The sequence below is a fragment of the Sebastes fasciatus genome, chromosome 4 (genome assembly GCF_043250625.1).
Source record: "Sebastes fasciatus isolate fSebFas1 chromosome 4, fSebFas1.pri, whole genome shotgun sequence".
Lineage (NCBI taxonomy): Eukaryota > Metazoa > Chordata > Actinopteri > Perciformes > Sebastidae > Sebastes > Sebastes fasciatus.
The window spans coordinates 10,022,316-10,036,436 of record NC_133798.1 but is presented as its reverse complement, the minus strand read 5'-3'; the positions used below and the strand labels follow the sequence as shown (position 1 = coordinate 10,036,436).

At 40.4% G+C, this 14,121-nt stretch overlaps 1 protein-coding gene across 1 annotated transcript in view; it reads left to right on the top strand.

Annotated features, from left to right (window-relative positions):
- Nucleotides 1–14,121, top strand: part of cdh13 (cadherin 13, H-cadherin (heart)) — a 441,664-nt gene that overhangs the window by 371,238 nt on the left and 56,305 nt on the right. The window contains exons 9-10 of the mRNA XM_074631905.1: nucleotides 2,555–2,737; nucleotides 2,828–3,081. Coding sequence (XP_074488006.1) covers nucleotides 2,555–2,737; nucleotides 2,828–3,081 — 437 coding nt within the window. The remainder of the gene's footprint in view (nucleotides 1–2,554; nucleotides 2,738–2,827; nucleotides 3,082–14,121) is intronic.

Below are 14,121 nucleotides of genomic sequence, written 5' to 3'. Positions count from 1 at the left end.
GGACCAGCGCTATCCTTAAACAGAGTGTTCTGTGTCTGAAAGATTACACTGTAAGCTCTGACACTGTAATGGTCCTGACAAACACACACACACACATTCACAGAATTGCTTCTGCCTGCCTGAAGCTTCTGCAAGGGTACCCCTGTTCAGGATGTAGTCTTTAGTGAGAGCCGTGCTGGCAGAATGCATCGATCGGAATCGGATTGAGGCCTGCTGCCAACAATGAGCAGAGAGGTGGGGAGTGATTGACACTGCGAGTTTATTAACTTTTACATTTCTTTACATACTTCTTTATTTCTTAATTCCGTCCCCTTTTTGTCAGCTGTAGCTTCTGAGTGTAAAAATAGCTCTGGCATTTTACAACCGTATCACCGAGCAGAAATTTAATGAAAGGACGAACACGAGGACAGAAAAGCAGGACGTTTTACATTACACTTCCCTCCCTAAAATCAGTTATTTTAATGATGAGGGTGATAATAAAATATATAAAGAGGAAGAAGACTTAAAGGTGCACATTTCTTTTAAAGAAATTAAAGCTCTGTTTACATTCGGTGTTTCTCACGAAATGCATTGTGTGTATCCCTGAGGTCTATCAAACATGTTGAGTGCATTTCCATCCTCATAAAGGCCAATTTGCAAGGCCAATTTATTTTAATTATTTAAATCCTGCATTGTTTATGTTCATAGTTTGCTTGCTGTTTTCTTCTGTGTCGCATTTCTATGCTTCTGTGTGCATTACTGCCACCAGCGGAATAGCAAGAAACCACCGGCATCGATGTGCATCACATTGTTCACGTGTGTGCAAAATGCAAATAAAATGGGGACCCAATCGTAAATCGTAATAGAGATGTGGTGATTTGGAATGAGCACAAATGTTTCACTCAAGTTTAAAACATTATCAAGCTCAGTATGCAGTCGTGCTGCGTCTGTAAAATTCACATTTGAACACACCTTTAGAGTTATCTAAATCCACTCCTAATAGAAGTCTTCATCTATGCCAGAGGATTTCAAAGTGGGAGGTGGGCCTCCAAACTGTTTCCGGTGAGGCTCAGTGAATAGAAGTGAAAAAAATATTACATTTGTTATTGTTACAGCCTCTCAAATACACAAAGGTTCTGGAGAGACCAAAGCATATGAAAGGACACCACAAGACTGTTATGTGAAAGGGAAACAATTGATTTATTAACAATCAGGGGAAAAAAACTGTCAAAATGTAACGAAGCAAACAAAGGGGTTGGAGATCCTAGTTAAATGACCAAAAGGGGAAGAAGTCGCTGGGCCAGCCACGCAATGGGCCGTCACACCCAGCTCATCCCCCTTAACTCAAAATGTAGTTAACTGAAACAAAACCATGAAAGACTAAACTACCAGGGATCTCTGGTAGAAAAACAAACTAAATGCTGGGAAAAACCATCAAAGACCAAAAAAAAAAGGAAACAGTGGAGACGGACTCCCGAGCAGTGCTGCTGGCTGACAGGGCTGAATGTCAGTGACTGTCCGCCCTTTTCTTCTCCCTTAATCAGTGCCCCGTTTCAGGTGTGCTCCTCCTGAAAAAAAAAGAAAGTTAGAAGGGAGAGGGAGACCCCAGAGAGAGGAGCAACAAAACACACCCACAACAGTGTGGCCTGCGGTACATGCAGGCCCACACGTAGTTATCAAAAGAAGATCACATAGAATAGCCTAAATGTGTGTTTTTTGTTTAATGAGGACCTATTGTGCTTTTGTGCTTTTTCCCCCTTTCCTTTACTGTGTTATATAGTTTGTTGTGCATTTAAAAAGTCTGCAAAGTTACAAAGTCCACACCAAAGAGAGTTACTCTCCCCCACAGAAACACTGCTCCTGAACTGCCTGAAACACCTTGATTGAAGTCCTGCCTTTTCTTCCGTAATGTGGTGATGTCACTGAGTAACACATTTGCATAGTATCTGCCTAACGGCTAGTTTGGTACGCTCTAAAACAAAGCTAGTTAGAGCGTAGCTGGAGCGGAAACCAAAGAGTTTGGTCCGGTTGACCAATCACAACAGAGTTGGCCAACTGACCAATCAGGGCAGACTTTCTGGAGGGGACAGGTCAAGAGCTCAAACAGAGCGTTTCAGACAGAGGGTAAAAAGAGGTGATGCAGCACAGCCAGTATGAGAAAAAATAAATCATTTTTTGAATTAAAGCATTGTAAACATGTTCTAGTAGAAACCCAAAATACAAGTGTGCACCTGAAAATAAGCATTATAGGTCCTCTTTAAAGAGAGGACCTATAATTATATTTTCAAACAGAAATATTAGGCTCTTGTCTCAATTGTTGAGAGTCTATGGGATCAAATAGCATAGTCATGATCCCATAGGCATCCAGGTATAGAGCGAAACTATGCAAGTAAGCTTTCCAAGCTTTATCTGAAGGAAACCCCACAGTCTGGGACTTTGAAAGCCCCTGGTCTATACCATCTTCCCTGTCTCCTTTCTGTCCAGTCTTATTTGTTCTGTTATAGTCTATAGATTTCTGTATCCTCAGCTCGTCTTGCTCACTAATGGTGATATGTCTGTCTGTCCACTCTAACAGTTTGCGGCACAAGTGTACGAGGGCTCGACGGGTGTGGCGGTCAACCTGACGGTAGACGACAGGGACGACCCAGACACGGGGGCGTGGAGGGCGATCTACTCTATAATTAACGGAGATCCCACACTGAGCTTTGAGATCCAAACCAACCCAGACAATAATGAGGGAATGCTGTCTGTCATCAAGGTAAAGTATATCGAACTGCCCGCTGCATTCATGTGCTGCAATAATCACCCTTCCCTTACATTCACAATCATTCTCCCTCCCCCCCTTCAGCCTCTGGACTACGAGGCCACAGCGTTCCACATACTGCTCATCAAAGTGGAGAACGAGGATGCTCTGGTTCCCGATGTCGGCTACGGCCCCAGCTCCACGGCCACGGTCCATGTCACAGTTGAGGACATTAACGAGGGCCCCGTCTTCTTCCCGGACCCCCTGACAGTCACCTGGATGGAAAACATTCCTTTGGGCAGCTTTGTGGCCTCACTCAACGCCACAGATCCGGATATATTACAGGAACAGAGCGTCAGGTAAGGAGCCTGGGGTCAAAATCATGTGGAAAAGGGCCAGAGTAGCAAGACTGTGCTTGTCTTGTGTGTAAAAAAAAATGAGCAGATATGAAGCATGGGAGAGAGCTTGATTGTGTTGTGCGATTGAATATCGTCTGTTGTAGCTCTCGGCTCGGTATTGTGAGTAATGAGCATTCTGATGTTTATTCAGTTTCACTCTGTTCAGTTTAGCAACGTAATCAAGTGTCGTTTGCTAATGGGGCTCTTTGAGAAGCACTTTTCTTCCATAGAAGGACAGTTCTCTTATATCAGTGAGCTTTCACATATATCTCATCTGATTCACATCACCTCCATCCACTCCGTCCCCAATGTTTTCTTTGCCTGTTAGGCTGCCTTATCTGTCGGAGTTGTATAAACAAATGAAAGATACTGCCCGGGCGATCTGCAATTTACTGGCTCAGGTCAAACCATTCACCCCAGTCAACTGAAAAGTCACAGAGCGGGGCCGCTCATTAACTTTAACTATGTTACAGAAAAAGCCTTCCCTCAAATATTACCATCATCATAACAGAAAGGCTATTAGTTTCACTATGTGCTACAATAAAAATGATTCCTCTTGCTGCCAGAGGGAGCCCCATAGCGTGCGCTGCACTTCTTTTTACAAGATGGGAAAACTCATCATTGCATTTATGGGCTTTCAGGCCTAATTTGTACTCAATTTAGATAGCTCTCTTTCTGCACCCGCGGAGTTATATATCATGTAAAAACAGTGTTAAGTAAACACATGGGGATAATAATGACCCGGGGAAATAAAACTCACCACATTGTGACTTTAATGCTCAAATTATCGATGCTGCTTTATGTGCTGTAAAATGTAGTCACCGTGTCACCATCAAATGCTACATGATGTGGAGTTGTTCAGCTGGATGTTGTATAGGAGTCAGGACCTGTGCCCATAAAGCTTTGACAAGTTGCGGTCTGAGATCACCAGTCAGGTCACATGACCGTATAAATTTCAAAATGTCTGGTCTCTGAGGACATATTATGCTCAGTAGTACCAGGATGCTTCTTGAATACTTACATGACAGGGCTGTTTTTGTTTTACTCTAAGCTAACTTTAAATCTACATCCAGCAGCTTCATGTGATTGGCCGAGGTTGATCTGTATTTTGGCGTCTTTGCCTTTATTGATTTAACCCTTTGAACTCTGAAATAGAAGTGGTCTGCCACTGCCTACATTGCTATTTTTGCTTATTGTCATCATTTCTTGAAGTATCTTCTAATGCTTCCTATTCCTAAAGTCTGTACAACCGAAACTAAAAGGTTATATAAGTCAATAAACCATAAAAATTGATAAAGGAATTGAAATTGTTAAAAGAATTAAAAAAAAAAAAAAGATTCATAAAATGTAAAACTTTTATCTAAAAATTAGCTAAAGTAAGTACATTAAATAAATATTAGTGTTGTTAAAGTTAATGTGATAATAACAAATGTATTCTAACGCCACTAATTTCTTTAACGCATTAACGCAACTTGCGATTTTTAGGTTGTAGTGGGCTCAGTTTTAAAGTTAAAGAGAAGATACTGGTGTATAACAAAATAAAAAAAAATAAGGAATCCACTGGTACCAGCCATGTCATACTAACTTGCCATGAGGGAGGCTAAATAACGCTCCGAACTTGAACTAAATTTTGGTGAGGAAAAACTGGCATGGCCATTTTCAAAGGGATCTCTTGACCTCTAACCTCAAGATATGTGAATGAAAATGGGTTCTATGGGTTCCCACGAGTCTCCTCTTTACAGACATGCCCACTTTATGATAATCACATGCAGTTGTTGACAAGTCATAGTCAAATCAGCACACTGACACACTGACAGCTGTTGTTGCCTGTTGGGCTGCATTTTGCCATGCTATGATTTGAGCATATTTCTTATGCTAAATGCAGTACCTGTGAGGGTTTCCGGATAATATTGGTCATTATTTTGTGTTGGTAATTGATTTCCAATAATAAATATATACATATATTTGCATAAAGCAAGCATATTTGCCCACTCCCATGTTGATAAGAGTATTAAATACTTGACAAATCTCCCTTTAAGGTACATTTTGAACAGATAAAACACATGCAATTAATTGTGATTGACTATGGACAATCACACGAATAAATATTTTAATCAATTTACAGCCCTACTAAATATCCACACAAAATATATTGATCCAAACGATTTCTTAATGTAGAAACATGAACAAAATATTTCTTAACACTTGAACTATGCACATTTTCTAGTTTTTGAGAAGTGACCATTTTTATGAGCACATTGAGTGCAAAGGCGTTTTGATAGTTCTGCTACATTGTGCATGTAACGTGATGGCTTGAAAGACAGAAGCCTTTGATTAATGCTTCAAAAAGAATGAACACTCTAGTTATTATGGCTTTTATTTTAGATCACTCATCAGGATCATCAAAAGCAAACAGAAATGGAAGATACATGGATAATAGATATATGTTACATTGCTGTCAATAGAAATCATGCTACAAGCATAACTTATATCATTAGTACCTCGTAGCTTCGCTCAAAATTGATGTCACTGGGAGAATTCATGTTACTTAAATTAGAAACGTAGAGACGAGGGTGTAAAAGTTCCCTTTTCACTGCTACCGTGCATCAGACTCTCCAGGAGTGAAAGGTTTTCTCCCAACCAAATATGAAGTAGAAAACACTTTTATATTATTTTTCTTTGCTCTACATTCAGTCTTGACTGCATCTTATCTGCTCGTCCTTCAGCAGCTATTGGTCTTCAGTAACCCATTTACCACATCCACTCATTCCACTCACTGCTCCTGTGTAGCACTCCAACGGAAAAACTTCCCACTGATGTAGGAGTCAAGTTTCAATGGTATGTTGTCATTGAACAACAGCATAAAAGAATTCTTATATGACTCACTCAGGTTAGGTTCAGTTAGGACGTTGACTAGTTTGTCATCCGCGTATATTTTTTTCACGACACAATTTTGATCTTTGTATTTTTAAGCTATATTGATAACTTAAAAGCCTTCTCCAAAGATTTTGGTGACATTTCATCTATCTATAGCCCGCAGAGGGCTCTGTGTTTATGACACCTTCTTTCACTGATCTTCCAAGTCGTATATCTGCATCGCTCTAACTTTATCCTCGCCGTTCTGCTCCTCTCATCTTCGGCATACATTTCTGTATTTATTTCCTGGCCTCTGTGTTTGTTGTCATTTCATCCTCTGACAGTTTGCCAGTAACAGTGACTTTGAAGTGTCATAACTGTGACCTGTAGACAGGTTGAGGACATTGTGAAAGACAGACAGTTGGAGAGGTGGAAACAGGGAGAGAGAGCATGCACAGAATGAAATGGCTAAAAACATCTCCTCTCCTGTCTGCCTCTGTATAACTATGTGTGTGTGTGTGTGTGTGTGTGTGTGTGTGTGTGTGTGTGTGTGTGTGTGTGTGTGTATGTGTGTGTGTGTGTGTGTGTGTGTGTGTGTGTGTGTGTGTGTGTCTGCCCGCCCCCTGGAATGTGGAGGTCAAATGCATTTGACATGGAACACAATCGGTGTGACTCTCTCTGGTCAGAGTCAGTAGCACACAGTGCCCATGCAGCACACACACGTGCATGATTGTATGTGTATATTTGTGAGGACTACATTAATATTTTAACAACAAGATTCATGCACATGCACCAAATGGCAGCTTAGGCCTATTTGCACTTAACTATTGTAAACCTGGGGTCCACCTGTGATTTATAGGAATTGCAGTGGCCATCACTGTCCTTCAACCTGTGCCAATCAGTTCGACCCAAAGCAGACTCAGGCCCCATTCAGACAGGATTAATGGGGAACAAAATATTTACCATGCTGCTTTAGCTTAATTCATAATAGCAGGTGACATTTTAGTCAATGCCAAATTGTTGGTTCATCATGTATTCTATCGAAAAATCATGTGACACTCGTCACTAGCTGAGCTGATTAAACTCAGTAAAAGGAAATGTAAGAAAACTCTGAGATACACTGCAATTCAGGCGGTCTGTTAGGATGGGATGTTTAAAAAGAAATGGTAGTTAAAGTCACAGTTAGAGTGTCTTTATCTTCTGTAATTTGACGTTATGCGAGTGAACTACAAATGTATGGAATGGACACAGCTACAAGAGGGATTTAAATCAAGGATTGGATTGCTCGAAGGGCATGGCTTAGTGAATACGGTGGTGTGATATGGAGCTGTAGAGGACAGTTGGCCACCTCCCTGCCTCCCTCACCCACATTTGTTAGATCAGGAGAAGGAAGACTAGAGAAACTAATAAAGCACAATGTTTTGACGAGTAAATAAAGTTTTTGCCCATCTAAATCCAAACACACACCTTCACCTGTGATTTTACTCTGCACGAGGATCAAATACAAGTTTATATGATTGGCACGATTAGCTCGTCGCCACACAATCATATTTGATTGGAAAAACATTTGTACGCCAGCAAGTTCAGGATAGGTATCAAAAATATTTCAATGCTTTTCAGGAAGAGGAAAGAGAAGGATTTTGATGTTGAAAACATAAATAGACAAATTGACTGAAGATACATTTCTGAAAATCTGACTTTATTTGTAGGGAAAATTTGCAGAGAACGTTTTAGTAAGTGACTGACATTCATTCCTTGATATTTTAACCCTTCTGACAAAGACAAAAACAGAGCCAGCCCTGACCAATTTGGTGCCTTAGGCAAGATTTTAGCTGGTGCCCCCTACCTCTTTTTTTTTTGTGTGCTCGCTAAGCGCTCCCTGCCAGGTTTCTTAAACAGTGTTATTTTTGTGCACACAGGATTGATATAGCCTCTTAACCTGCTTTTAGCTATCATATTGACCTTGATTGTGAGACACCTCATTTTTTTCAAGACTCCTTTTTTGAAAAAGATTTTTTGAAGATCAACTCTTTTATTTATTTATTTTTTATTTTTTCAAATAATGAAATCTGACTAGAGTGCACCAGTAACAGTAACACAATGAATCTGTCAAATTAAATTGTCTTGTTTGAATAGTACAAAAAAACTGTAGCCTTCTGGTAGGCCTATTTCTTAACCATCTCAAAGAGAAAAATAGAACCATAGTTTATATTTGAATTAGTCTCATTGACCATGATTTTAAAATTGGAATTATTCTCCTACTCAGTTCTTGGTTTACTTGGCCTACTTTTAACCCTCTGACAATGATGGGGGATCATCTGACTGGTATTAACATTACTGCCATTTGAAGGCCGTAGCAGGGTTCAGTTTTTAAGATAGTAGAAATACAGTGGTAGCATATGAATTTTGAGATTATGATAAATCCAAACATGTCTTGCTAGCTTATGGGGAAAGGGGGTACATATTGCTCCAAAGTTGAGCTGTCTTTACCGCGAGGTCCGTGACACCTCAGTGGTAATGGCCAGGCTTTTTGTGCCAGCCTACGGCACTTGGTGCCCTACGCACAGCGCGCGGAAGCGCTGGACAATCAAGATATATTGCCTTATTTAGTCTGTAAAGGAGCTGAGTCAACTGGAATACATTCACTTTTCTGTATGCTGAGTTTATTTTTGATTGAAGTGATAAATGGAGCAGAGCCAACATTAGTGGCATTGAATGCTAAGAACAAATCTCAATGTGAGAATGATTGAGTTTCTTTTGTTTGTACATACTGAAACACTAATTAGCTGATGTATGACAGGTGTGTGTAGGCAGGTGTTGATCACAGCAGCAATCTGGGGACCTGCAGCTGCAAGAAGCTCACTGAGGACATCTAGAGGGCAGGTGCAGGAACAAAGGTGTCCATATGACACCTTGTTCATAATTGCGCCAACTAATGAGGTACTAATCACTAGAGTTTCGGTCTTCATACATGTTTTACACAGGATGACAGAATTAAGATCAAGCCTTAAAGGAGCAGTGTGTAGGATCTGGCGGTATCTAGCGGTGAGATTGGAACCAACTGAAGCCTCTCCCGTGTGCCGGGAGCGTGTAGGAGAGCTACGGTGGCCGACGCGAAAACGTGAGTGGCCCTCTCTAAAGCCAGTTGTTGTAAGAGTAGCGTAGGTCATTTGGAGCAGAGCCAGTGCTTACAGTGTGTGTGTACGAGGGAAGTGAGTGGTGAAGCAATAGAGAGAGAGCGGTGGCGACGGGAGCGAGTAACGTTATCGACTCCGGCACAAGCCATTCTGGGCTTCTGTAGAAACATGGTGGTGCAACATGGCACGATGTGGCGACTCCGTGGAGGGGACCCGCTCCCTATGTAGATATAAACAGCTCATTCTAAGGTAACGAAAACACAACGATTCTTATTTTCAGGTACACTAAATTATATATTTTCCATTTCTGCCAATAGAGCTCCTAATTGTTACACACCGGTCCTTTACTTACTACCTCCACGAACGTTTATTGAAGGTTAAATCACTCAAATTGCAACAATTATTGATTCCTTCTTAAGTTGGAGAATGCAGGAATATGATTCAAAAGCTGCAGTGAGTATAGCAACAGGCTGTGCTGTGAAGCTTCTAATTAGCCTGGTTTTTAGCCCTCAGCAAAGAAGAACCACGCAGGGTTAATCGGGGCTATCTCATTACCCAGGTTATTAGACAGCTTTCCTTTAACTTTTTTTTTTCTTCTTAATGTTGTCAAGAAACAGGTTATTTGCCTGGGAGGGAGTAACATTTCAGCAAATAAATAAATGAAATCTTTGACCGCAAACACTTTGAAGTAGCCCAGACTCTGATGAGCCCCTAATGGTCTCCCAGTCGTCAGTTATCTCATCAGCCGTCTTTTTTTTCCTTTCATAAAGTTGATGAAGTGAAGCAAAAGATTGTCTGGAGGAGATGCAATTAAATCTTAATGATAAAAGAAATGTTTCACACAACATCTACAGTTCACAAGAATACCATGATACATCTATTAATAGATATTTTTTGAAATGTTAAATAGAATTAATTAAAACAGTGCTCAGGGCAAAAGGAGTTCTGTTTTTAATTTACCTTATTTGGCGCAGGGGTGAAAAGAATAATTAGACACAACAACAAAGCAATTTCCCTTTCCTCAGACTCAAAACTGACCTTAAATAGACCGCACTCTCCCTCTCTCTCGGGAAAGGACACGTTACATAATTACAGCAAACATGAGTTGTTTTAATCCTGTTCAGTATTTAGCCCAACCTATTAGGCTATGGAGGGATTTTGTCTGCTGAAGAAGTTTTCTAGCCCTCTTGACTGGTTTAGAGCTTTAGTCAAGCAGAATGGTTTTATGAGAGCGCTGAAGAAGAAAGCCACATCAAGACAGAGGGAACGACAGACAGCGTTGATGGGAGACGGAGAGAGTTGGACTTGCTTTTGACAAAAGTTAACTGTATCTCTGGTAAAAACCCCTGACTCTAAAAGTGTTTGGCTTGATGCGTGGGCGCTTGACATTGAGGGAATATGCAGCACTTCAGGGTAGTTTTGTACCCTGAAATCTGGAAGAAAGTTTAGTCAGAAAGTTTACCCTGATATTTGCTCAAATCCTATCTGGAAATTGACTCTTCAGGCTGCTCCGGTGCCAATCCAGTAAGCTGTGAAGAGGGGAGCAAATAATCTAAAGTGTCATTAAGAAAGTTTGGCTAATTCAATTAGGTCTCATTTCCAGTGACAGGACTCTCATCGGTTGTCGAATAACTATTTACACTGAAGTAATTGATGCTTGATGGGAGAAGGAGACTGTCTTTTCAGCAGAAAGTAACTGCACTCATGGCCATAGTTTGAACACGGTGTCCAGTGAATCATGGAGGATAGTCTGTGGAGAGTTGATACATTGGAGAGACAAGAAGATTGTGCTTTACTTTTCTTTGCTTTCTTGATATATTTGTATGTAGTGTCCATCGGCATCGGAAACTGACGCATCCTTTAGCAACAGCATGTGACAAACTGGGCTTTCAACTAACTCTAATGTAAACCCACCCGTGGCGTTATTTGATGGCCGGAGCAAGTGGCGTAGTATTAACAACGTGAGAGTTTGTCACGTCAGTCTTTAGTCACGTGACTCGTTGGTACCATCAGTCCCGTGAGTCGCTAGGCAGTGAATTTAGTTTCCCTAACCTTACCTAAGGGGTTGTGTTGCCTAAACTTAACTTTCTGTAAAAACTGAAGTTTATTTTGAAAGGACACGATGCATTTATCGAGCTTATCTTGACACGCTGTCCCTGGTCTGTCCAAAAGTAACAAAAGAGGGGTACCCTGTGCATCTGTCTCTGATGCAGAGGGGCACTGACCAAGCAGCGGTATTTGAGAGTTCGGAGTGAGAATGTGTTGGTCACCCGCTTCAAATAATATCAGATGATTATATGGGCATTATCGGCGGTTATCAGCCTCATAGATATGGGTTAGAAGGGGCCTGTTAGTAGGTCTAGAAGGCCGTTATCATCTATTCACATAGTTGATCACCGATACGGATACAAGAAGACGCCGCCAATCTCTAGTGGCTGTAGTAAAAATGACGGGAGCAAAGGAGGAAGTCAGATGACGTAGTGTAAGAGCGACAAAATCCATGTAAGGAGGAGGTCGGGGTGGATGGACAAACAGAGGACTTTCACCAAGGAGACAGCTGTTTGTGTCCTCTATGAAACCAAAAGTCAACTTTGACTTATTTTACTTTACAGGGATAGATGTCAATATTTTTAAGCACTGGCCCCATGGGCCACCAAGCCCTTAAATTTGGTGGCCCAAATGTAAACCTGTGTAAAAATTGAGCGATAATGACACGTTAACGCAAATTTGTTATAACGACACTATTTTCTTTAACGCATTAACGCAAATTGTGATTTTTAGGTCGTAGCAAAAACGAAGATACTGGCATCATATGAAACTAGAAAACCTATTCATTGGTACCCACCATGTCATACTAGCTTGTTGCAAAGGAGGTTAAATAACACTCCAAACATACACTCCCCTTTACAGACATGCCCACTTTATGATAATCACATGCAGTTTTTGGCAAGTCATAGTCAAGTCAGCACACTGACACACTGACAGTTGTTGTTGTCTGTTGGACTTGAGTTTGCCATGTTATGATTTGAGCACATTGTTTTATGCTAAATGTAGTACCTGTGAGGGTTTCTGGACAATATTTGTCATTGTTTTGTGTTGTTAATTGATTTCCAATAATAAATATATACATACATTTGCACAAAGCAATCATATTTTCACACTCCTATGTTGATAAGACTATTAAATACTTGACGAATCTCCCTTAAAGGTATATTTTGATAAAAAATGTTCGATTAATTTACAATTTGTGATTTACTATGGACAATCATGCGATTAATCACGATTAAATATTTGAATCGATTGACAGCCTTAGTAAAAACAATTCAGAAAAGGCAATTTAAACAGCCTTTCTTAACTGTGACATTAACAGAATGAAAACATGTCATTATTTATTTAGATTGAAACTCTCTTAGTGCACACACTACAGAAGATACCATCTATCTTTTTGCATAAAAACACATTTCAAATGATTAGAAAATAAATTATTGTATTTTTATGTTAATATTTGCTTTGATTAAAAAAATATTGGCAGTAGTTTTAATGATGTATTATAAGTTGCTTAGAGCTAGTGTTAGACGGTTAAATCGGTCATAAATCCCTCTCTAATATCTATTTTATGTTGCTGTGAAAACATCTCCTTCAAACTGTCTTTATTTAACTTTCTCGACCAAAAATTACATTTTACAAGATTACATTTGAACCCTTCATGAAAATGTTACCTTACCTTCGGTCAATACTAATTTTTACTGAACAGAGCTTGAATGCAACTCGTCTGAAAACATTTTAAATGGGTGTTTGTGGTGTTTTGTTTTTTTTCTTCCAAGTGATCAGAGTCAATATTTGCTGCTTTTCTCCACTGAAACCAGACAACAGGTCGAAATAAACCAGACATTTCCAAAGAGTCTGCTCCCCATGGAGAAGCTGTACTCAGATGAAACAGAATGCTTTGAACAACAGTTGGATAGAAACGTCTGGAAGGAAAAAATCCGTCGATAGCATTAAAAATAAAAACATTTCCAGTATGTTTTCTGATAGTATATGTTGTCACGAAGCACTCTACTATACGTTTAGCAAACGCTCAGAGGTCGTCAGACTTACGACTACGACTTCTCCATCTCCTCTGAAATACCTTTAACTTATTTTCTTACTTTCTCCTTGCTTTTGAAAATAGACAGAATCTCAAACAGTTGGGTCATGTATTATTCAGCAGCTACCTGTCTACTTGCACTTCTCACTCTGGTCATATTCAAGTTAAAAGGGATGGGACTTAAAGGAAGAGGGATGGGGAACCGGAATGTCAGGCATGAAAACTGGCAGGTAGCTTTGAGGAGCCGAGGGAAGGAAAGAGAAAGTGAGACAGATCAACGAACAGACAGACAGACAGACAGACAGACAGACAGACCGTGAGGATGACAGAGTCCGTGTGAAGGAGAGAGGTGTCGAATGCTACAAAGGCTGACCTGTGAGAGGTCAGACGGTGTGATCACCTTAAGATCTGCCCGAAATTGTCCCTGTCTGCGACAGAAGGAGAAAGAGAGAGATGGAGAGGATGTAGGACATGAGATAAAGAGAGCACACAGGGGAGGGACATAATCTTGGGAAGGAGCCAACGAAGAGTAATTCACACACTGAATGTCACAAGTTGTTAATAATACAAGTAGATTGTCATTAAAGAAGATTTGATTGGCTGAGACTGCCTTGCAAATGTGTCCAGCGAGATATTCTGGGCCAGTTAAATATTCTGGATGCTGCACAAAGTGCACAAAGTACAAGGTAATGGGGATGAAACAGGAGAGCAAAGTAAAGAGGAAATCAATAATTCGCTTGCTGAACTTGCGCTAACTAATTCCAAAAGTTAGCCCGAAGTTCAAATTGGCCTTACTCATAACAGCAGAGAACATTTTGTTTGGCCAGAAGTTTGCCGTCTGTCTCGCTCCCTCCTCCTTCTCTCTCCCTTTTCTCATCACATCACATTAAAAATTAAGCCTGCAAAAAGAGTCCAAAAACT